Consider the following 25,155-nt stretch of genomic DNA (forward strand, 5'->3'; position numbering starts at 1 on the left):
CAGAGACAGAAATCCTGTTTCATTAGCAGCAACTTAGCAATGGCACATTCAAAAAGAAGCTTTATTTTACACTTCAGGTAATACAATTTCCCGGGAAATGTACAAGATCTAAAATGAAACACTGGGGTATAAGAGATGGTTTCCTGTTTCTAAAGGGCAGAGAATAAAACATTAACAGTATCACGGAACAGCGGTCGTTTTTTATTCCTCCGTTGTTGGCATCTAACTTAGAGCGCACATCAAATGCTATTCTACAGGCAAATGACCTGCATGCAACTTTAGCAAATGAATGGAATATGTACAGTCATGTTTGTCATGTATGAAATGTCTAATAAATGTATGTAATAGTTTTAAAGGTCCAGTGTGTAGGATTTAAGTGAAAGGGATCTATTGGCAGAAATTGAATATAAAATAATCCTAGTGATGTTTTCAATCGTGCGTTTCATCTCAAATGTACGAATTGTTGTTTACTTTACCCGAGAATGGGCCTTCATATTTAAATACTTTATATTTACATGGTGAGCGGGTCCTCTCTACGGAGGCCGCCATGTTTTTTACAGTAGTCGAATCAGGACAAACTAAACACTATTCACCTGCAACATGCAACTTCACCACTAGATGTCACTAAATGCTACACACTGAACCTTTAATTTGAATACTTGGGAAGAAAAAGAAATGAAGCGGTTGTAGTTATTACAGACGAATTTCTGATGCTTTCCCTCCTGAATAAAAATCTGCAGTCAGGCAATATTATACATTTGAGATAGGAGAGTATTTGTATATATGCTACTTTCAATGGGGAAAAAGTTGATTCATATGGAGCTGCTTTGTCTGTAACAGGTGAACGTGGCGTCTCATTGCACATGCCAATATCAAAAATACACTCAAAGTCATGAAGACCGGCCTCCCAGATATGATCAGGTTGCATTGTGTGTTTTTCTATTGCAAGAAACACCCCAAGCACCTGGTAGAGACCTCAATGTTAACTGCTCCGTGGGTTAACATTAACTGATGCACTGTGGTTTTTCTGCTAGAGCTACTGTACGGTGTGTGTGTGTGTGTGTGTGTGTGTGTGTGTGTGTGTGTGTGTGTGTGTGTGTGTGTGTGTGTGTGTGTGTGTGTGTGTGTGTGTGTGTGTGTGTGTGTGTGTGTGTGTGTGTGTGTGTGTGGTTGAGTAGATTCCTACAAGATCGTTGGATGGGTTTTGTATTTGAAGTTCAGTGTTTTTCTATAAATCTTATGTACATGCACGTGTGTCTTTTGTAAGACAGTCTTTGCCAACCTCCCTCACTAATGTTGACTCGAGGAAAGCTTGTGTTTCCCTCGATCAGCTTTGTTCTCCCGCTCGTCGGTGAGAAAGGTTGAAGATGCTTTGATGATGAAAGGAGAAAGGTCCGATCTCCCGTCCTTCTTCTCAGACTTCTATGATGTTTATAGACGGCACCGAGGGATGAAACTGCAAGAGATGAGACGGATAAAAAACATCACAGCTCAAGCTTTATTTTTTCTTCTATAACAAACAAATACTTAAATTCTATAGATGGCAAAAGCAGCGCATCTGCCTGAGGAGATTGAGTAGAGCAATGAGACCAGTAGTGGTATTAAAAATGCATGAGCTGCAAACACTGTAAGATTTAGGTATCGTCAGTATGAAAAATTCATATATATTATACTCACATTGGTTTATGCTACGGTGTAGACTCGTACTGAAGTGATAAATATAAATTATGAAATATTTATGTGTTTTAAAAGGCCTGGTAGAATTGCAGTAACTTCTTATAAAATTATTCAAATTAAAAATGAAAACTTCTTAATACTGTATATCAAAAGCACTGTGTATCACATCGAGAGTGAAGTTCAATAAATGTATTTCTTAGTTATTGCATAATCGTACAATCATTTTAAAGTCTTCTAGGTCAAAGGTTAAACATTTACTTTTAAAATATTAAATAAAATTGACAAAAATGTGGCCCTAAACTGTCTCCGTACATCCTCTCTGCTTCACTCTGGTCATTCTCTCCATTATAAACACCTAAAACACTTTTACTGCCTCGAGCCTGAGCTCAGTTTACTGCACTATTGACTTAGACCAGTAACAGTCTTCAACAGAAACCTCACATCAACATCAGACCACCTAATGAGGAGCAGAGAGATTAGACCACACAGGGAGAACTGTTACGATGACTGGACCTCAGCTAATTCAAACCACAGAACTCAATATGTTGCTACTTTAAATCCGAGCCTGCCCATTGCAAGTGACCTCAATTATCGATTGGTTCGGGCCTTTATGCATCTGGCTGCTGCTCTGCGGTACTTTTTAAAAGGAATGTTGCACACGCTTAAAGCTCCATCAGTTACTTGACTTTATATTTTCCATCACAGGGACGTAGATTGATTGCAGCACCGACAGGTTTGGTGGAGCAAGAGATTCCTGTGATTACATCTGTTGGACTTATATAATAATAACCTTCATTTATATAGAACCGTTCAAGACACAGTTACAAGGTGTTTTACAAGTTGAACATGAGAAATGTGAGGCAAACAATCGGAAATAGTTTAAAAGCAAACAAGAGGAAACAATTTAAAAGCAAGACAAACAGTAATAAAATAAAACGTTATCATTAAACATTAAAAATGATTAAAATAGGAAAGCAAACAGAACGTTTATTGGAGAGTGATTTCTATAAAACAAAGTCTAAAGTAATGTCAAGTTTAATCTTCATAATATGAATTTAATCTGTTTTCCAAAGCCATCTATTGTCCTTGACTTGACATTGAGATTTAATACGAAAAAGTATTTTCTCTCTTTTTCTTTTCCTTTTTCTCCACATGCAAACTGCATTTGCTAATCAAATAAATGTCAATTTATGTTTTGCATTTTAATCGAGGAAACGGCTGCTTGCTGTTAATCTAATTTATAGGAGAATGTGTAGAAGAGTAATCTAATAACAGGAGAATGTGTATAAAGTATAAAGCACCGGAGAGAAGGGTCTGGGAGCTTTTTCCTGAGCCAGTGCAGAGGTTTATTTTAGAACCTGGTTGTGCAACATACTGACCATTGTTTCTTAAAAAGCCTTTTCAATCGAGCTGGCAGCACACAGCCATCCCAGAGATCCTTTGTCACAGCTGAATGCCTCCTTTTGAAACTAAATTGTGGCGAACACCAGACGTTACCAAGACTACCTGGACAATATTGGGGTTTTAGCATTGATCGAGTTTTATATCACAGATGTGCAACATATCCAGCGTAAGCAAGTTTACAGATATGAGGTGCCAAAGAGGCGGATGCTTCACGGCACCATTTCATTACATCTAATGTGTATTTGACAGGGAGAGAGAGATGCAGTGTGTATAGAGAATTGCAGAACATTTATCCAATGCAATGCATCACGGCATTTGGCTACGGTTAACTTTCAATGTCCATCCATTGAAAGGCCTTTAAAACTAAACGTAAACATTTTTACAGACGGATTCAAACTATTTGTTTGACCTTATAGCATAACTTGCTGTAGTACACAGACACATTTAACCTACATTCACATATACATATAGTTACCACAAAAATATGTTTGCTCCCTTGATGGGCAAAGACTTCTGGCCAACTGACTCATTCCAGTTCAAAACCTCTATACAATCAATAATGCCACAATTCCCAAAAAGCACAATAATTTCATGGTTCAGTTATAGTTTTAGTAATTATAATAATCAGCATGGTAAAATATGGATTCATTCTAATACCTCTAGTGGGTATTAGAGTGGGTTGTCCACTAATCAGAAACTTGGCTTTTCAATCCCGTGTACCTCCATTACGTGTGCCGAAGTGTCCTTGGGCAAGACACGGAACCGGTCACAGTGTGTGATTGATCAAGAAAGAAGCGCTATATAAATACAGACCATTTACTTTTTTATCCTGTGACGTCTTGCCAGCCAATACTCGACCATCTAAATATTGGCTGTTTTATGAAAGTTGTTTTCTTGGATGTGACTCATGCATGATCATTTTCCCCAAGTTACGTTACTTTCAAGCCTCTGGTACGATACTTTCAACGTTCCCCATCTCAAATCGCTGATAACTAGCTGACGATCCAGAGGCCTGTGATGGTGGCACCTTGTAAAGATTTGCATTTGCTCAGCACAATGTGTCTTAACACAAACCGTCGATTAGACAACATTAATGCAGGAAATGGATTCTGCTGTAAAAGGTGTTAAAAACAGCACGTTATCCTGTAGAATTGACGGAGAGACATTAACCGTCCTTCAACACGAGACACATTGAGCACATCTAAGGGCATTAATTCATATAGATGGTATAAAAAAGAGCTGTCGCATACAGACTCCGCTTATGAGCACCGGCAGCTGCTTGAAAGAAATCTGCTCTGGACTCAATCTTGTGTCAGGGACGCATGGACGAGACTGGTGCGCATGTTTTCAATACGAAATTCATTCAGGCAAAAATTTCTAAAAGTGCTTGTGTGACGCGAGCCTGCGGTTCAGAGGTGCTCTCACTCGCCTTGCTCCTCAGCAGACCCCCGCTGTGATGCTCCGGCGTGCTCCTCTCCGACGACGGCTTGGGCTTCTCCTTACTGTTGCTGGAGTCGTTGTCCTTGATGATGTCATACTGCCGGCAGAACAGGGCAATAACGGCTGGCAAGGTGGCGAGGGGATGGATACACGTGCATCACACACACACACACACACACACACACAGGGAGAAAGATAAGAAATCAGTCATGAGGCAGCAACTGTCACTCAAAGACGTGTCGCCGCTTCCTCTTGCCGCGCACGTTGAAAGGCCTTGTTGGATAATGGAATTCTGCTCCCAAGGGAGTGTGACGTCTGGGCCTTTATCTGAAAGTTGGGAAGACAGTAATTCTCCACAGAGTTTGCTTTTTGTTGCGTTTTGCAACCTGCCTGGTGCGGCTCAGCCCTCAGTTTGGATGAGCACTCAATGCCCACCAAACACTTCTCTGCTCCACTGAGGTTATGAATTTCTATGGGGGCATTAAATATTCAGAAATTGTTGTGTAGCTCTGGTAATGAGACCCAGGGAGCTGTGAGACACACTGAGAAGCATAGAGGGTAATTCACTCATTAATCATTATTCATGCATCATATAAGAACTCTGCAATCCTGCAGCTGCACTGTCTCCGTAGCTGAGAGCATGTTGGTGTCAGCCACTTCCACTCGTACACTGGTTTGTTGGTTTCACGCTTGAGTTACAGCAGCGATTGTGTAATTTTAGATGGGATTTGTCTGCGTTTACGCTTTATTGTGATGTTGTTTTAATGGGCGAGCGAAATAAGCTGTCACTTCCCCTCAGGATATCAACATAAATCACATAGTTTTGCAGAGAAAGTGATGTTTTGAGGCTCTTCAGCACATTTCAAGCTGCTTAATACTCAGTAGGTGAGATTAGCTCATGTTACCTTATTACTATTTAATTCCATCCACATTTCCAGGCCCAGTCTAAGCAACAGAAAATAGGAGCAATAAACCAACTATAATTTGTAGATTATGAGCCTTCAAAGGTGACGCCTAGTACAATGCATGAAGTGAGGTGAATTGGCTTTCAAACTGGGACCGGCTGCAAATGAGCAGTGGGTGATGAAGAACGCCGCATGTGGTGTTTTCATCATCCCACTCCTCGCTGCCTCCGCGCTGCTTTGCTTTCTCTCATTAGTATTATTTAACATCTCACTCTCGGGGCTCGGGGGTGGGAAGCCCTGCTCCTGGCTGCCTGTCAGACACGCCACTTCCGATTGTGCCTCAACACTTCATTAATCAGCGCGCTCCCTCGAAGGAGGAGACGCTCCCTCGAAGGAGGAGATGCTGAGATGCTCTGAACAAAAAAACGTGATGCTGCTTCCACATCGGCGTTGTGAAAGAAGCCTTAAAGGGACAAGAGGTTCGGAGATGCAGGATTAATTTTCTTCAAGTGTGTGTTGTTCAGGTTTTAGGGACTTCCACTCAATAAGGATCCTATTGGTCTTGTTTATTAGTGTCTCATTGACTGGTGCATCAACGTATTGACATATACAAGATCGTCTACAGTGTGAAACCTCCGTCGTGTGTGCACCATTAGTCTTAATCATCGAGGCTGACAGAAGCTGTTCCAGTGAACAGGTCCCATTATCTTTGTGCTTATGAAGCCGGATTTTAATGTCATCAATATCAATAAGGTCTGATGCTTGACATTGAATTTATAGTTATTAGGCTTGAATGGATCTAAAAACCTGTAAATGAATAACCTTTGGAAGAGCATGTGTCACCCTGAAGGACTGGAGGCGTATGGTTGCCATAGAGACAGCACTATCAGTATTGCACATCAAATGAATGTGATAAGGTGACTTAGATGGAGAATTTAAAAAAAAACTAAGCTGATCAGTTTTATCAAGCCTGTGTGGATTTGACTGACACCCAACACCTGCCTTCAAATCTTGATTGAAATGAGGCTAAAACTGTGATTGTTGCTTGGAAATACTTTACATTGTTTTCAGACCCTGACCAATATGGATTTTATGGGGGCCAATACTGATATTAGGAGGTATAAAAAAACCTGCTACTGATATATCAGAAAAATGTCAGTGATTTCTAAGATAGAAATGTATTTGAGACTTGATATTATCAAAAACTAAAAAAGAAAACACAAATACAACCAAATATATAGAGGTTGAATTAGAAAACTAAACTCTACACACAATTCCACATCTTTTCTGCATCGTTCATTCATCTGTAAAAAAGCTTTTCACATTGGCGCATAGCAGCAGATGTAAGCACATAAGCTGATCTAAAAGCAGAAGCTCCCCATGCACAGGAGTGTTTTCTGCGTGCCAGCTGGTTCAGGATTGATCAGAATAAGAAAATAAAAAATTCCAGTACACACCAGGATGCACAGGATTTTTTATTTTGTTATTTGAAGATACCATTACATCTGTGAAAGGCTCATATCATCAAATTTTTATCAACTAAGCGACAAATCGATCAAGATCTGATTATTATTTTTTTATTAATATTTTTCTGTGTCAATATCGACTAAAATTCTTATTAACAAGAAAGAGTCTAAAAAAACGTACCTGCCCACATGACCAAGACCACCACGATTATGATCATCTCCCCTGTTTGTAGATGCCGTGACTTGTCCAGGCCTTGCACAGTGGGGTCATCTGGGAGGGAGGACAGACAGGACAGCTGCAGTGAATGCAAATCTCTGAACACTCAATACAAAGTGCTGAATAATTTCTCCTTTACCCTTCATGAGCTCCGTAACATATATAAAGTAATGTCACAAACAATGGCACCAACAAATTATAGAGTTGAAATAATACCCATACGTCTCAGTAAAGGCTCAACATTTTTCCAGTAGAGCTTTTATTCTACTGTATTTTCTGATGAATGTAGGACATTAAACTCACATTCTATCAGTGAGCACCGGCACAAAGGGACACCACCTCTATCTCTCATGACAGTTATGCCTTTTAACAAATACTCTAACAGTCAGTGGTGGGCATTACCACATTTCAGTATCGTGGCATTAATCCTCCTTTAAGTGGATTGACTAAGGGCCGACTTCCACTCTCCAAACTATCTCTTAACCCGCATGGATGGAACTCCTCCAGAGCAGCACTCTGCCCAATTGCCTCATTTGTGAATCAGCTTGTCAAGAAACTGGCTCCGAATGCCAGACTGTCAGCTATCTTCACATGATAGCAATTACAGAGTGGGTTCAGTATCACCATGTTTTTTTTTTTGATTTGGAAGTGGATGGACATGTGAGAGTAAAGAGGGAAGGGCTAGACGCACGTGAACCTGGAAGTTAAAGGACCAGTGTGTAGGATTTATGGGCATCTATGTAATACTCAGTGTTATGTCTTCAATAGTGTATAAACACCTGAAACTGAGAGTTTTCAAATGAGCCTTTAATATCTTCATCGGGAGCTGGGCCTCTTTCACAGAGTCCGCCATGTTGCATCGGAAATTAATGGTTAGAGGAAAGGTGAGGTTGCACTTTTCGACCTCACCACTAGATGCCACTAAATCATACATACTGGTCCTTTAAATAGTACCACATATCAAAAGAGAAGTAAACTTGGAGGCTTGTTAAGAGCTTAGCAGCTAACAGTAATTTGAAATGTTTCCCCTTTTGGTTTTCCTGGGCACACTGTCTTTGTTGGCTCACATTTGAGGGTGAGGGATACTTTTTGGCAGTAGCATGTCGGTTGGTTGGTGGAAAAAACACCAGCAATCAACCTACACATGACCAAAATAAGGATATCCACTTGGTTTGGCTAATTCAGGCTGCTGGCATTAACTTCAGATGAATTTTAGAATTCATTTTTGCATGAATTGCCTTATCTCTTACGACATATTGTTACTTTACAATAGTAAAGCTTCGTGGCCTCCATGTGGAGGAAGAGACAGGATTTTAAAGAGTAACATTTTAGTTTAAATAGCATGAAACGGATAAAACAGGACAGTGCGGTCACAATATGGTGCAAGATATGAATGAATATTCCCAAAAGAAAGATATGAACCTACTTTACATGATGCATTTTCTGTAAATCTTGTATTAAATAAAAAAAAATCAAAAGCACTTCTTTGAGATCCTCAGCTGATATTCACTTTGATAATCTCCTTTATCTTCTGAAGGCAGTGTGAGCTCCACTGAGTCTATACATCAGACTGCATATTACTCCTAAATGTCAGGTCAGTGATAAGCATGACCGTGAGTTGTTGTCCATTTTAATACTCCCACATCTTCTCGATCCCTTCATTCCCTATTCACCATAAATATTCTGTATATTAAGTTAAAACGGCTAAATTCATGTAATGAACAAAATCTACTTTGATATTCCTCCTCTGACTGGATTTACATGCTGACACGATATTCATGAAAACATAATTGCGTCCATGAAGAGAAACTAATGGTTGACGTGTTTTTATGATGAAAGCACATCAAAGGTTGTTTCAGTAATTATTTTAATGTAATATATGTATATATGATGTTATATATTCATAATATAGATAAAGGAAGTCTTGATCTTGTTTCCTTTTATGTCATCTAACTTTAAAAAGTGCTTTTGTGATCCAACATATTGATCCTGTGCATATTTGATGCAGTAGTTTTCATGCTAAAGAGTGAGTGAACATCATTTTGCAAAAGGACCTGAATAACATGTCCTGCCGCTGTTTCATACATATTTCATGTTGGCACCATTCTCATGCTGCACGATTCTCTGCTGGAGAATCACACGGCGGCTCTGCTCCGCCAAAGACTTTGTGTTGAGATAATGAGTCGACCGTCTCTCAGCTCACCCCAAATCCCGTGATGTTGTTTGTGGCCGCGAACTGTGTCAGGGAAGCGTGTAACTACTACGCCGGGGGGGGGGGGGCGGGCTTCAACTGACTCGCTGTCACATTATGTTTCCTTGAGACGATTTATTACATCGTAAAACATTTTGAGCTGATTCAACCCGAAAATATGCTTTTAAGACTGCTGCCACAAATTATGAGAGGAGGATGGATGGGAGTTAAATTGGAAACTGACCTCAAACAAACCTGCAAACCTGTGGCATCAATCAACCAGCTCATCGTTTTGATTTTGAAATATCTGCTTGAGGAGATATTTCAATGTTGTCACCAGGTTTTCGCTAAAACGACTCCACCAATTTCTATGAAATGTTGTGGAGGGGTGAGGTATGACCCAAAGAAGAATCCACTATTTTCTAATCTCTATTTGTCTGTAAAACATTAATCATTAAAGGAACATTATTCAGGCAGCTTTAACAGTGAGCAGCAAACCTTAGTCTCAGTGCTGGTAGTGGGAGGCTGGTGGAGGTGTTCTGACTCAGCAAAGACAGCGTGGCACCTCTTTGAAGGATCACGGTAATTGTGTCTGAGGGGAGCACCCACCTAGTTATCTCTGACACTTCCCAGCATCCAGCCTTTGAAATCCTTCTTTTGTTGTTCTCCTCTCCGAAGCACTCTGACAGGTTAGTGGCATCGGGTAACATTTTCATCTGCTCTGTTTATCAGAGTTCCCATAAATCCATCCATCCATTATCTATAGGGTTGCCATGGGGGGAGCTGGAGCCAATCCCAGCAGACATTGGGCAAAAGGGTGGACCAGTGATCCCAGTGAGACAAACAACCATTCACACTCATATTCACACCTATGGTAGATTTAGAGAAAACGCACGCACTCTCTGGGAGAACATGCAAACTCCACACAGACACAGTGCTAACCACCACTCCACCGTCCAGATACTAAATCTTTCTCTGTAATCATATCTTTTCCAAGAATTTACTTGGTGATCGACCCTTTTTTTTTTTACAGTCTTATGATTATTATTATCACACAAAATCATATCCTTCCAGAAATCAATTCAAGAAATGTAATAACTGACTCCATCATAGTAGTTTATCCACAGTTAATCTCTATAAACAGATTCAGCATTTGAATAAGCAGAATCTGTTAAAGTCTTGGACCAGATATCTGCTGTCTTAAAAAATATTGGCCCTGAGATTGATCCACAGGTACCCTGCAGTCGTAAGATTAAGTTTTCACCAGATCAAATTATTCAAGGGATCAAACATAAAATGAACCTGCTCCCTTCAACTAACGGAAATAAATTCTACTTTCATTGTTTTCATTTTGCCAAAGTACAAACATCCTAACTTGTGGAAATTGCCTGAATATCATTAAACATTGCCGACAGACCGCAAGTTTTTCAGTCTGAAAGCCGGACTCACTGCAGCACATACCTCACTGTTGAAGGGCAGGCAGCGCACATAAATAATATCCTCTGATTAAAAGCTTTCCGTCGAACTAATGGAATTGAAAGACATATTGATCCTGAAAAGAAAGAAAAAAACATCCATAGCTAGCTGCTTATTTAAATTCAAATTCTCCAGCGACACACGGTGCATGACTCGTCATCTTCATACGGAAGAGACTCACTCTGAATCTTGCCGGGGCCTGGTTTACATTCAGAGGCATATGCACTGATATATAATCGCATCAAAGAGAATTTCTTTGAGGTAAAAAGATAAAAGCGTTATTGATTCATGGGCATGATAGCTCCGGCTCTTAGGACTATTGCAGTTTCAATAGGAGGCACTTGGCCGTGGCCGAGGATCTGAAGTGGGTCTGTAATGCAGCCGTCAGCTTGATCAAAAAGTATTTTTCGAGGAGCAATGGTCAGCCGCAAGTACCGTGGAACAGAATGTCAGATGAAATGAATGCATATCAAGCCTAATGACGTTTGTTTTGGAAAGAGGGATCATAAACATCCTCTCTAAGTGGGTAGAAGCTTGCCAAAAAAACTGAATTTTTTATTTTCTGATGTTGTGAGAATTAATGTTGGGGCTAACAAAAAGGTGTCTCAAAGGAGCACGTGGGAGAAAAGGCTAGTTTCTCATGCTGATGACCTCAGAGCCCACTAAAGTGTTATAATATCTGATGTCTTAGTAACTTAATAATTTTCCTTCTCCCTGGTGGGGTCGTTAATGGGCTCATTTATTTTGTAATGTTGAGAAAACTCAAGCCTGAACAAGAAAAACGATATAATGGCCTAATTAAAGGACCAGACAAGCTCATTCTGGGTCACTTTGCCTCTGCAACACCTACATGTACTATTCTATAAAAAGGCATAAACAGAAATATTTTATCTTTGGATAAATGATATATTGAGCTACAAGATATCAACAGGTTGACAATCAATGCCAATGTCACTGTTATGTCAGTTGCTGCCACTGAAGCAGATTATACTCATGTTATATTTGTTCGCGAGGGCCAGAAATACTGAGTTATTGGGTCTATGCTTTATTTACTGGATTATTAGATTAACTCTTTATGGTCAGAGCCTGTGTCTTCATTCTTTGAGTATCTTCAAATGCATTTTATATCTAAACTATGTACAACCTTAGCTATAAGGTTATGTAAGTGAATAAACCATAATAAACATTTAACAGTACTGAAATTGTTCCAAACACTGAAACTTGAAAAAAATATTTCTTAACACAGACATGAGGAGTCAGCAGTGCTGATTGCTTCTCCACTTACAAACACAAACTCCCACAAATTAAGCTCATCCACTGATTGGGCTGTTTTCCTGACCCACTTGGAGTGACTCAGGAGAGGGGGGGGGGGCACTACAAATCTTGATTAATGTTGCATTGTGAATCTTCTCCGCGCTCAGCACTTCTCCGCGCTCAGCACTTTCTTCCGATGTTGATGGTTCGCCAATCGCTTTTCTAAATTCCTTTTAACTTCAAAAGTGAGCACTGAAAATCATTGGGCCTTTATATCGAGGAGCAGCAGGGAGGGATTGTGTAATGCCAGTGTTTGTATTAGCTTAATGGACGCCGCACTAGACTAGCTGAACTAGAGCTTGAATGAGTTCCCTCTCGCTGATCTTGCCAGCTTAACTAATGGTACCTAACCTGAGTCAGCTTATAGGAGAAACATTTATGATTCACATGCATCAGCACTTCCTGTATTCACGACCTCGAGCCTGCCCATAAAAATAACAGCGGGAAAATTGTTTGAAGTATCGCACCTCCTCTCCTTTCCAGTCCAATGTCAAACGGTTATTTAAAAGAGTTTGGCTGAGCTCGTAATAATAATCACGGCTGAACTAATGCCGAGCAGATTACCGCTGGAGTTTCCTCTGAAATGTGAGCCGCCTCCCAACTGCTTATGATATACAAAGCAAACAGCTCTTTCTCAATTTTCCCTCGTCGGTACTGCAAGAAACTCCGACTAAACCCATTCTCTACTGGTCACGCTCCTCATATTTCCCTCGGACCCCCGCGAGCCGAGGCCCAGACATGGAGTCTGAAGTGTTTTGGAGCGTGTGTCAGAATCCTGATTAGGCCCCCGGAGTGATCTAGAGTTGCATAAATTCAGAGGAGCTCCCCCCTAGCCACGCTCGGAGAGTCTGTCAATAATGTGGCGGCAGGGAGAAAATAAACCTGCATGAAGCGCATAGAGCAGCAGCAGATAGAGTCCCCACCCCCTCCTCTGGAGAGAGAGAGACTTCAGGTTACCTGCGCTCGTGTCGCCACCAGCCTCTACTGCACCTCGTTTTCAATGTCAGGGTGCTTAAAAGCCTTCAACAGCCGGGGGAGGATTGCAGCAGCAGGGAGAAGTGTCTGTAAATGGGTTGCTGCAGTTTGCGCCAGGGGAAAACCGGCCTGCAGGCAGACCATGTAGAGTTAAAAGCAAAGCGCTATGTTATGTAACGGCACCGGGGGACCAGAAACTACAGAGCAGTGACCTGTTGTGACCTTGACAGGCAAGCTGCATTTGAACACACTTCATTTCAGCTTGTTGAGTGGAGGAAAGATTCTGAAGTTGTACAATATAGGACAATTAAAAGTTTATTTTCCACCATAAATGTATTTTTTTGTCGCTAAGACTAAAAATATGCTATATGAATATTTAATGCTATAGGATTGCAGTCAATTTAGTATTCAGCCCGATTTCTAATTTTAATCGTGCTTTGTCATTGTTTGTCTGGCTGTCAGTTGCTCCCCCACTTTGTCCCAGACTCTTGTATCTGATGACCTTGGTGATCTCCTGATTTCTTTTGTCTAGAGCGATCAGCAGTATTTTGGTTGTTGTTGTTGTTTTCAAAGAATTTAGAAATTGGAATAAAGAGATAAAGCTTTGTTTTTTCATCATGTCCGCAAAGGAGGTTATGATTTCATCCTTGTCCATTTGTTTGTTGATTTGTTTTTAGAAGAAAACTGCTGGACAAATATCCATGAAACTTGGTGGAAGGATGAAGTATGAGTCACAGTTGAACCCATTAAAGTTTGGTGCTGATCTGGGTCAGGAGGCGGGTCCAGGAATTCATTTCCACTTTATTAAACATTGTGAGAGAGGGCGTAAAAGCTGGTGCAGGTCCAGGTAAAGATATAAGAAATAAACGTTTTTATGGTAGTGATTCTTATTCAGTTACTGTAGGGAAACATATTCCTTTCAGCCATATCAGAGAATGGATAATGTTTCTTGTATTTATATGAGCAGTTTGCAGAATGTCTTTGTGTACATTGTATCTGATCACAATATCCAGCCTTGGAGGAATGTGTCCTCCTTGTTTTACAAAGGTTTGCTTGTATTCGAGGAAACACAATCGCCCACTTGTCATCGTCCCTGAACACAGACAGAAACAGTAACTCTGACATTTATGCGTCTCCGGGCGTACCAGTACCTTGGTTGGAGCTGTTGGACGGGAAGAGGTCGGACTTCTTGAGGGTGCGAAAATGCACCTTCTTGCTGGCCTGGCTCTCCCCGTAGAGGCCGATCGACTGGACCTGGATGATGTAGTCCGTCTCCTCCTCCAGGTCCCAAAGGACGCAGGAGCGACTGGTGGTGTTCACCTCCCGAATGAATCGCTGCATGTGTCCGTCCTGCCTCTGGGGATCGGAGGAGGGCAGCAGAAAACAACAGGTTGGGCTCATCCATTGAAAAGAGAAAAATTAATGCAGGGAGCCAAAGAGGTGATCAAGGCGACCACGGACAGATGTCTCCATAAGGAAGACACTCCCATTTCAAAATTTAAAAAAATAACAAAACGCTGAGGACTTTATTATATCAACAGTTGGTGTTTTATTTCCACCATATGGAATCCTGACTGGAAATTGCAGAGTCAATATTCTGATGAATTGCTCTCCAGCACATCTGCACTTCGAGTGGCTTCGGGCCAGATGTTTTCTTATGTGTTTTTATGGCGCTGCTCGGCTGAAGGATGTGATTAAAAAAGAAAAGAAGCTTGTTATTCTCTGTGAACAATGAATATGTAATAATTAAACCGCCCCATACGCATAATGTGTTTATCTGCATTACATGATGAACAGCCTCAAACAGAGGTCGTTGGGTGTTGTCTACAACCCGTTGTTTAAGTTAAATGGCTCCATAATGTTTGGAGACGCATGAAACATCAACATGATTACAGCAGCACATGGCGCTCCATCATTTTGTTTTGGCATTCGTCGCTTTTCTCCTCTTTTCATCCTGAAAAAGAAAAAAGCAGTTTGGCAGCCTCACTCACTTCTGTGCATTCGCGTCACATCTTCGTTCTCTCTTGACAAATCCACCGTGCCAACTTTTATTCTTACTCCTGGCCCGAAGGCACGATTTAGTCTCCACGCTGAGCAATGATTTAAAAGGGGGTTCTAAGAATAAGAATCTTTATCCACCCAGGAGCTCGTGCAAATGTGTCACCACTCGCTCTGTGTGCGAACTCACAAATTCTCCTCTGTAAAGCCATCAATTGTTTCCCTGTCTGAGAAACATTCACTGCAGTGTTTTGCACAGGAATGTGACATGGCAGGAAATTGATTTCAGGTGCACTTCATTGGCTGCCAACAAAAATTTGAAACGGGCCATCAGGACGGGGCCACGTGCCAAACCACAAATGGCTCAAGCTAAAAATAAAGCCGGTGTCATCTTCTCATTTGGAATTTGTTCTGCCGAACCTTTCTGATTTACATCAGGAGTTCAGGACTGAGCGTACCTGTTGTGAGATGGAGAAGCCGATGATGATGTCTCCCTCCGGAACCTCCCAGGATACGGTTGCCGAGTCGGCCCGCAGGTGCATGACGGACACGTTGACGGGAGCTGGTGGCCGGTCTGAAAGAGAAGAGACGGAGAGGTCAGTTGTTCCAGCTGTTTGAATATCGAGTCCTCGCCGTGTGTGACCACACTGCGCCGGGCTCCAACTCAGCACCGGGGTTTGAATCTCCAGTGCATCGCTGATTCTGACTCTTCACACTGTCAAAGCATGTTTGTTGAGGGTTGTGGATATGTTCGTGAATGGAATTAGAAAATAACAGTGGAAATTAAAAAAAACTACTTTCCACCCTCAGCCAAGCTGCATGTGCTGTCAAGGTGGGATATCAGGTCTTATGTGATCAAGGAGGGATTCAGACCTTTGTGTAGTTTTTTTAGCGACTATTTATTTTCATAAGTGATTAGTCTGTCAAATTATTTTCTCAAACATATATTAATATATGTTAATAAATTTGTCAATAACTTCTCCTCTGACTTTGAGTCATTATTTACCTCTTAACATTCCTGCACTAAAATATATGTCCAGATCCATCCTGTAACTTTGCTGCCAAGTGGAGACAAAAGCCCGGGAAGCGAAAGGCCAGAGAAACCGAGGGGGACAGATCTAATGGAAGAATCCGCACAGCTCTACGGCCCCTAAGCAATCGCTCAGGTCAGATAGAGAGGTGAGAGGGATGGGATTGGCCGGGCAGATGGGCCCCCGGAGGCCATCCACACGTCTTTTGTTATTAAGGTCCAATGGACTTTTGTGGGGAGATGTCTTATGCGTTGCGGAGAGGGACAAGTGAGTGGAAATGTCCAGTGTCTTCAGATATGTGAAAAATAATCAGAAAAAGAATATGATATTGCTTTCGCTCGTTTGTTAGCAGGATTACGCAACAAGGAATTAGCACAAAGCTTGGAGGAAGGATGGTCTACAGGTCGAGGAAGAACCCGTTCAATTTTGTTGTGGATCTGGAGCTTTTTATTTTCACTTGTACCAAATAAAACTCCAGATCTAGTTCATTTATATGTGGTTTCCTAAGGGGACTGTTGGGCCGTGGTGCTATGTGCTCTACTGAGTGCCATTCTAGTTATATATGTATGTACCTGTATATCTGCTGACATATCGGTTATACACATTGACACTTCCCCCCCTTCACATCTTTATCAGTCAGGCTCCAACACTCTCTGAAACACTTCAGACTCAATGTCTCACAAGCTGAAGAAAGTATGAGGACCGTGACCAAGAGGCTTCAGTGGCAATGTGCTCTGCATTAGTTCAGCTACGATTATGGGATGAGCCAAATACAGCAACTCTTAAAATAATGGCAGCTTAGAAATCCTTGCCAATTTTTAAATATATATTTTAGCCAAAGTTTTGCTATCAAAACATTTTTTTAATCCTCAATATAGATATCTGCATCAACCCCAAAAAATCGGACGGATTCTACAGATCATATGCGGATACACTTTGCCTAATGACTCTCATAAGTGGTACAATTTCTACCGTAGTTTGCATCTTTCTGCAGCAGTTTCCCCACAAATTGAGGATTAATTGATGGTTGTACATTGAAATTGTATTTCAAATCCTTTTAATAACTCATGGGGCATGGATGTAATAACCCATAATACAGTTGTCTTGAGATGAAAATTATGAAATTGGGAACCATTTCAAATGATTTGCCATTTCCTATTTCAGGCCCTCTCACATCCCTCCCCCCTTTTTATCTCGCCGTGTCCTCTCTTTTATCTCTCTCTGGCTCTCTCTTTCGCTTCTTGCTCTCCTGTCTGTTTTTATCTCGGAGACAATCAACAACGGCCTCTGTGTTCCGTGCGCAAGGTGACATTGAGGCGGATCCCTCAGACCCTCGGGTCAGACGGGGGCCGCCAGTCTCCAGGTCTGCGGCGCTCGTGGCGATATGAACCGCGGGTCAAAGACAGGCGTGACGCTCGGTTCTCTCTGGGCTCGTGATGACATGCTCGGAGATTGGTTTGTGGAGGGGATGTGAATGAGCTGGACGAGAGGTGTGGAGAGGGTGAGGGGCAACGAATGCTCCGAGCGTAGAGAGCACGGGGAGGAGAGGGGCCTCGGCTGTGGCCAACGCCATCGCTAACACCTCTTAGGAGGTTAAGAGGTGACGCCTCTCTCATTTTGTTCATTTAATGAGAAGCTCCTTCACGGGAGCAGGTGATGTAAAGTGTCGAAATAGACGTACAGCTGGAGGGGGAGATGAGTTATACATGCGGTGCATTTACAGTAATGGTGCCTGTGTCCTTGTGCCATGGTCGCATCTAAATGACCCCTAATTTTACGTCATGAACATTTGATGATTTCCCTCCGAAACTGTAAAAGCGAGCTGCAGTAATTGAGCTGCTGATGGGACTCACTCGACAGAAGCCGGAGGCCTCGCCACCGCTGCTGCACAGAGAGCTGTTCACCTGTTAATTCAAAGTTCAGTGACTCAGTACGAGAACAAGTTGTTGTTGTCGTGATCCATGTCACTTTCATTGATGAGTCCAAGCCTCCGCTGCTACAGATAGCTGTTTTTTTTAAATATTGAACGTATCATGTGTCTAAATTACACCAAATTGGACACCACACTTCCTTGGACCCTTAAAGATGCTCGTGCCAAGTGAGAAGCTGGTAAGATGAACGGTTCGTGAGATATGCTGTCCACATACAGACGGACAGATTTCTGAATTTCACTCACTCTTCACATACACACCTAAACAAATCCCTCTTTATTGTCTTTGATTAGATCTCATTATAAAATGCTCACATCCAACAGACTTGTATTCATAACAGCAGCATAGAGGATCAGTGTCTTTGATCCCAAACGCACACTTTGCCAAAACAGCAAGGGATGTTCATTTGTCTCTGCTCGTTAACTAATCAAATGTGTCCTTTGAAGAGGAAACGCTATCGAGCCTCCATCAGCGTCAGGTGCAACATTTATCTAACACAGGTCACATCCGTTTCTCTTGAAGCTCCTCGTCCTTTAGGTAATGGGGGTTGCAGACAGAAAAAAAAAAGAAAACCTGTAAACGTGATGGATTGTCTGCGGGTCATTTACTGGTGACGGTTCAGCTGACAGGCGCCGTGAATCATCACTAATGCATAAGTGCCCTCTTCCAATCTGGCGTCGTTTCGTACATTTCCAGCTTACAAGATAAAGAGATGAAAATGGTGTTGTTGTTTTCATTCATGTACTTTGTTATAAGCTAAGATCTGTTTTGATGTTTCCAGGAATTTAAGCACAGCTGGCTCGCGAGCAGACAACTGTAGCTGACTGATTTTCTAACACAAAGAGTTTCATTGATGTGAAGACCGATCAGTTCCCCTCTCGCTTGTTTGATGTTCTCTCTCTGCAGTGATGAGTGTCATTGTGGATACTTCCACATCTACTATCAGCCACGTGTCCTGAGTGAAGCAGCAGAAAGAATTACACAAGATGTGAAATCAAACGGCTGCGAAGTCACAGTGGCCAAGGAGCGTGTCAGTGCAGATAAAAGGTGTGACCCCTCTTAGGACCTGAGCGCGTTGCCAGGATGAATCATAGCGTAAAAAAAAAAAGCCGAGGCCCTGCACATCTAACCAGCGTGCACATAAAGAGGGATTGTGAAAGTGCTGCTGAATCTATGAACGGCTTACGAGGCCGCGTATGACTACGGCATCTCATATTTTGACCTCTATATTTGCTTCCTTAGCACAGTTTTGCAATATAATCTGATTAATACAGTTTGTCTATTCGTTGAGTCATAGCATAAGATAAGACTTGTTACTTCTGCATTTGTTTGTTGGTTAGCAGGATTACGTAAAAACTACTCAGAGGTTTTCCATGTCATTTTGTGGAGCGGTTGGGCGCGACCCAACAAAGAACACATTCAATTTTGGTGTGGATCTGGATCGGGGGGGGGGGGGGGGGGGGCTCCTGGATTTTGACATTGACAACGGGTCTAGCTTGTGGCTATCAAACTCTTTACAAGCAGCAAAGCCACTGAGAACACAGAGCTAGTTTACTGTTGGTAGTGACAGTTATTTAAGTTTAGGTAAAGGTGTCACGGGTTGTGTCGTTGGCTTTCACAATAAAATGAAGACCTATGGCTGACTTGGCTTCATTAAAGCTGATTTAGATGTTAAAAATACTGCACAATCATTTTGAATCATGATTTCTCCAGAAGAAAAACATACTTTAGCCTTCTTTATGCCCGTTCCAATACCCATGAATATATTTTAAGTTATTTACACAACTTTTTCACGAGTTACTGCCCTGCGAGTTTGCATTATTTTGTATGGTTAAATTACAAAATTGTAAAATTTCCCACTGAGAAAGCTTGGGCAGCTTTTTACGTATCTCTGCCCATTTTACATAACCGCAACACACATGACTTAAGAGAGGAAGAAAACACGATATGCGTGGGGAGCTGGAAATCATGTCACCTGTGGAATTTACTGAAAACACAATTTGACAGGTGACATGTCATCTCCACTTTACTGCTGCATTCAATCGTATGCTGCCTGAAGAAAAAGCATGAAGATGGAAATGTTTAGCCTGTTCCACGTATTATATAGCTGCCGTTGTTGCTCTGATTTAAGTCACTGCCAACACTATTTGTAAATACTGTAGATACTGTATCTGGATGCCAAACAACATAATCCCATGCATATTGGCAGAGCGTGTGAAAGCAGAGGTATGTGAGATAAGAGCAGGAAGGTGGAAATTATGTCATCTGTCGAATTTACCGGAGACACAATTTGACAGGTGCCTGAAGAAAAGCATGAAGGTAGACATTTCAGTCAGTTCAGAATGTCATAAAGCTGCCTTTTTCCTTTTTGCTCCGATGTAAGTCACTACCAACACTACTTGTAAATAGATAGTGTATCTTGATGCCAAACGTCATAAGTCCATGCATTTTTGCAGAACAGGTGAAAGTAGAGGCAGTGACCTCTTCTCAATGACCTGATAAATTGACTGTTGAGTTGTGTATTGACTCATTTTAGAGCCAATTCTGCTTTATGGCTCCTTTAAATGGTTTTAAAACATTTCAGGGACAATTACAAGATATTTTTAAAAGCATTGTTGTTTACTTAGGGTTTGGGACGTGATACATTGAAATGTCCTCTGTCCTTTCTACGGAGAAGCTGCTAACCGCATCATTTTTACAAACAACATCAGGTCTGACATGAGCGAGTGCTTAACTCATTATTTAGTGGACACAGATGATTGATCCGTCCACTAAATACTCAGTTAAACTCCCTGAGGTGCATAATTCACATTGCTTCATTTAAAAGCCAAAACAAAGTGGTTTACCAAGGTGGGGGGGGGGGGGGGGGGGTCTCTGCATTCCTGTGCTATTGATCATATTTCAGTCTTAATTGCCTCAGTTTGAAGGGCTGCGTGTAATGTAATCCTTTTCTAATACTCATAATAACGCCTCAGTCCCTTGTGAAATAATATATTCACTGACATTTTTTTTTAAATAAAGCCCGAACTCATGCGAGGTGCCTTGAATATTGATGTTTTCTTCAAACGGCTTCATCTGGATGCGTCTCAGACTCAGTTGAGGGAAAACGTTCAGCTTCACGCGGCGGGCAGTCGTCGCACAGCTGCTCGCAGGTTGCAGCGTTGCAAATCACCTGATACTCTTAAGCAGAGTCATACTGGTTTGTATTTTAGCCTAGACTTTGTGGGATCTTTGCCTAAATCTCTTAATGCATCAAGAGCAGAATGTACCCATGTAGGATAAGATGGGGGTATTCGTCCAGCCAGGTGTGGCTAAGTCCTTTTTCCTGTACACTTCAGAAGCGTTTTACAGTCATGCCACTTACTGTCCCTGGCTTGAGGTGCATCCTGTCGTCATCCTCACACACCCAGAGGCTGTGACACAGCAGTGACACCAGACGGGACCAGGTGCCACTCTAAGGTTAATGCAATCACTGGTCAAACCCCGAGGCTCTGCAGCTGAGATGGGTCGGAGGCAGATTTGTTTATCAGTGCAGCCTTAATTCTATTGGCTGGTTTTGCTTGTTATTAAAATCTAAAGTCTTAAACAAGTGTGATCTACTGATGTGAAACCTGCGGCTGAATAAAATCCACTTTCTTCTCCTCACGCTGTCGTCTTTTATTTCTGTGTATTTTCTGTGAATTTGCAAGATGCCAACAGATGACATTATGACAGCGTGAGCAAACATTGGCTCTCGCTCACCAGTCGTCTATTTGTCGAGAATGTGCCACCGGAATTATGAGCGCCAGATTGCCAATTTGAAGAATAACACGAGCCTGGCCATCCAAATAAATCCAATAAAACTCTAATTGGCATTTGTTTAGCGTCTGAAGCTCTGGCGAGGTGTCGTGCTGGATTCGTTTTTTTCCATCATGGAGCTTGTTGTCAGACCCTGTAAAGGCAAACACGGTGGCACACGTTCCAGTATTTCTCAACAGGGGAATGAGAAAACTCAAAGACAGTGTGTGGGTTTGCTCCATTTTTCTCAATGACGTGCAAATATCAGACGCTTAATCCTCAATTCGATAAAGAATCATTTGCTCCAAGTTTCATTTCTACTGCTAAACTGCAATCTCTCATATTCTTGTGTAATCCTGACTCACGCTGAAAAGTAAAGTGTGTGTGTATACATCATTTTTGGCCACTTTTAAAAGATTAAACTAAATGTCACTAATCGTGTTGCCTTGGAGACACTTTCACTTCTCCCACTGACTGTTCATTGTATCCCAATTGAAAACCTCACCATGACCCAAAGAGGCTTAACAAATAATTCAGACCTTCCTCTGTCACCATGAATCCCACAGTCTCATTGCATGCATAGGGATGGCAGTAATGAAGTCACTGTTTATTTTCGTTCACTTTGATGCTCATTCAGATTTACATTTATATTTATGAGCGCCCCTGTTTATTATTATTTTAATACTGAAGCTTGCCTTGCTCTTGACAGACCCACATGCAGAGCTCCGCTGAGATCAGAGAGGCTCCTCGCGTCTCGCATGTCATCGCAGTACGTGACAAAGAATATTTGTCTCTGTGCACACACCCACATGAAACAATGGAGTGGCAGTCTGAATCCCTCAAGGCGCTATCGCATGTAGGACTTAGTTCCTTTGAGAGAAACGGGGGAGGAAGTGATAGAAGTAGACGGATAGATAAGACGCCCGCACACCGAGGCAGCAAGAGAGGATTTCTGTGACAGAACGAGACTTAAACAATACAAGTCTGAATCCAGGCTTGTATTGATAAGCATGCAAAAACATATCGGCTGCACGAGCAGTGTTAACGAAATCATGCAGCTTAAAGCACAGGTGATCATTTAACCACTGCAACTGGTGTTTCTGTGGCGCATTGATTTAGAGAAGTGACATGACTGCGACTTGAAATGGAACCTGTGCCACTCTTATGTATCGGGCACTTATGGCGCTTCCAGCTAAATAAAACTTTTATTATTACATATCAAATAATTATCTGATATGCATCGAGTCAAGAGATAGATTTAACTAGGTTTCTGGTTGGATGGCTACAAACTTATTTGATGCAACATAGTTTTTCTATATACAAGTGGGCAATATTGATGTATATATTTGTGTATGTGTATATGTACAAATTGTTTTGTCTTTTACTGTTTTTGTTTTTTTTCTCCTTTTCTTTTCCTCACTATTCCAGATTAATTTGATAAACCCCTTCTACACATGTGTGAAAAAATAATTAATTCATAATCATAAAAAAGAGAGACGTGACACTGTGTAATATTTAGAGCTATTTAGAGCTTGTTCTGTAATACCCATAGACTGTATATACTGTTTAACATGATCGAGAGAGAAATGCCTTCATAATGAGCAGATACAGTGGAAAGGGGCTGGATATGGCTGTAGTGCAGATTCTTATCGCCAGACTTGTACAGTTGCTTTTTTTATTAGTTGCATAAGAAAGTCTATCTGTTAAGCTTATTCTATATATTTTTAATTCAATTCCAAAAATGGACATGATGATTCACAGAAAGTTGAGAAAAGTCTGAATAATGGTTAAACAAGTGGTGGCTCATACATGGTGGGGCTGCATACAGGATCAACACTGGGTTACAAGTGAGTAGACTTGAGGATTAAAACGTGTTTCACATGATTGAATGAAAGGAAGATTTAAGAGCATCTTGCTGTGCAGAGGAAAGCAGATTGAAAGCCTCTTTAAACCCGAACAAACACAAGGACTTGCTTGGGTTTTGTTTTCACTTTAGTGTGCGGCCAATGACGCATTTTACAAGGCTCTTACTTGTAAGAGGCTTGCGCTCCACTTATAATGGGACTGACACTTACTTGCTCCCACCAAGAACACGTCGCTGCCGAAAAGCAACAGGACCACGGAGTTGACCAAAACCAGCAGGCGAGCCATGTCTTCGTCCTCTTCTCGTTAAGAAACAAAACAAACAAACAAAAGACGCAGGTCTCCTACGCTTGAAGGGCAGTGAAGCTCATTTTTTTTTATAACATGTTGACGAAGGAATCGGTCAGTGGCTGAATCCCGAGCTGCTCACTTCAATCAGCTCAGTTATCGAGCGCTTGCAGGCGCATTTTCGCTGCATGAGGTGTTTTTTTTTTTTTTAATCCACAAGTCCTTTCCATCCGTCCATCATGCGGACTGAGAGACGAGGTCCGAGACGACTCCCATCATCCTCCAGCTGCAGGTGCGAACAGGGGGAAGGAGGTGACGCTCACGTGGAGGTTAAGGTCGTGTGTCCCCTCCGTCACGAGCAGAGGGGACGCCCGGGCGGCGGTTTCAGAACCATGGACAGCGCCTCGGAAGTTTCCCCTGCCTCAGACTTGCTCCGTCCGCGTCTCCTCCAGACTGTGCGTGTGCGTGCGTGCGTGCGTGCGTGCATGTGTGTGTGTCGGTCATCCTGCAGTCGCCTCCTATTCGGTAGCCTCACCCCCCACCCCCAGCTACGCCAGACCCTCGATTAATCCCCTGCGCCCCATTGGACGGCTGTGCGCGCCTGTACCTGGTGCCGCCGTGCGCCACGCACGCACTCTGTGCCACGCCTCTCCAAAGTGCTTCAATATTTCAGCAGGTGATAATATTTACCCGCAGTCTTGTTCTGAGGAGTGTTGTCGTGCAACAGGGAGTGAAGTGTGTTGCATTTGAGGGACACCCCGCTGAGAGAGATGCCATCATCAAACACAGCATTTGATGCCCTGTTTATAGTCACTGAGCTGGTAAATGATAGATGCTTGTATAATAAGCCCGGAGTGTTTTATTCAACACCCTCCTCCTCCTCCTCTTCCTCCTCCTCACCCACACTGTGCAGCGCCCTGAGACACACCACGTTATCAGAAGGATGAATCATGTTGAGTGCATTGCCTCATGGGACAAGCGCTTCACTTCAGATTAGAAGTCTATACAGGGGGCCAGCCCCTGCACGTGCAGCCCCACTGCAGTCTGACACATGAGGAAGTCATCACCATTGTTGTCATCATCATCATCATCATCACGATCACCATCACCATCATCATCATCCTCATCATCCTTGTTCTCACCATCATCACCACGATCATTTTCATTGTCATTGTCATCAACTTCATTATCATCATCACCAT

The 25,155-nt window shown here is 42.1% G+C and overlaps 1 protein-coding gene across 1 annotated transcript; it reads right to left on the reverse strand.

Moving 5' to 3' along the window:
* Nucleotides 1–1,321: 1,321 nt before the first annotated feature.
* Nucleotides 1,322–24,452, reverse strand: fndc4a (fibronectin type III domain containing 4a). Its single transcript, XM_034580244.1, has 6 exons — nucleotides 23,878–24,452; nucleotides 15,522–15,637; nucleotides 14,217–14,421; nucleotides 7,074–7,163; nucleotides 4,511–4,644; nucleotides 1,322–1,456 (listed from the first exon to the last, which is right to left on the reverse strand). Exons 1-6 carry the CDS (start codon nucleotides 23,951–23,953, stop codon nucleotides 1,415–1,417), a joined length of 663 nt encoding a protein of 220 aa, XP_034436135.1. The 5' UTR covers nucleotides 23,954–24,452; the 3' UTR covers nucleotides 1,322–1,414.
* Between the last annotated feature and the right edge of the window lie 703 nt (nucleotides 24,453–25,155).

Source organism: Hippoglossus hippoglossus, chromosome 24 (genome assembly GCF_009819705.1).
Source record: "Hippoglossus hippoglossus isolate fHipHip1 chromosome 24, fHipHip1.pri, whole genome shotgun sequence".
NCBI classification, from domain to species: Eukaryota; Metazoa; Chordata; class Actinopteri; order Pleuronectiformes; family Pleuronectidae; genus Hippoglossus; species Hippoglossus hippoglossus.

Coding starts and splice junctions, on each gene's coding strand:
- fndc4a (XM_034580244.1), bottom strand. CDS start 23,953: ATGGCTCGCCTGCTGGTTTTGGTCAACTCCGTGGTCCTGTTGCTTTTC. Junction 15,638..23,877: donor CGTGTTCTTGGTGGGAGCAA/GTAAGTGTCAGT, acceptor CTTCTCTTTCAG/ACCGGCCACCAGCTCCCGTC. Junction 7,164..14,216: donor GTCCAACAGCTCCAACCAAG/GTACTGGTACGC, acceptor CCTCCCTCCCAG/ATGACCCCACTGTGCAAGGC.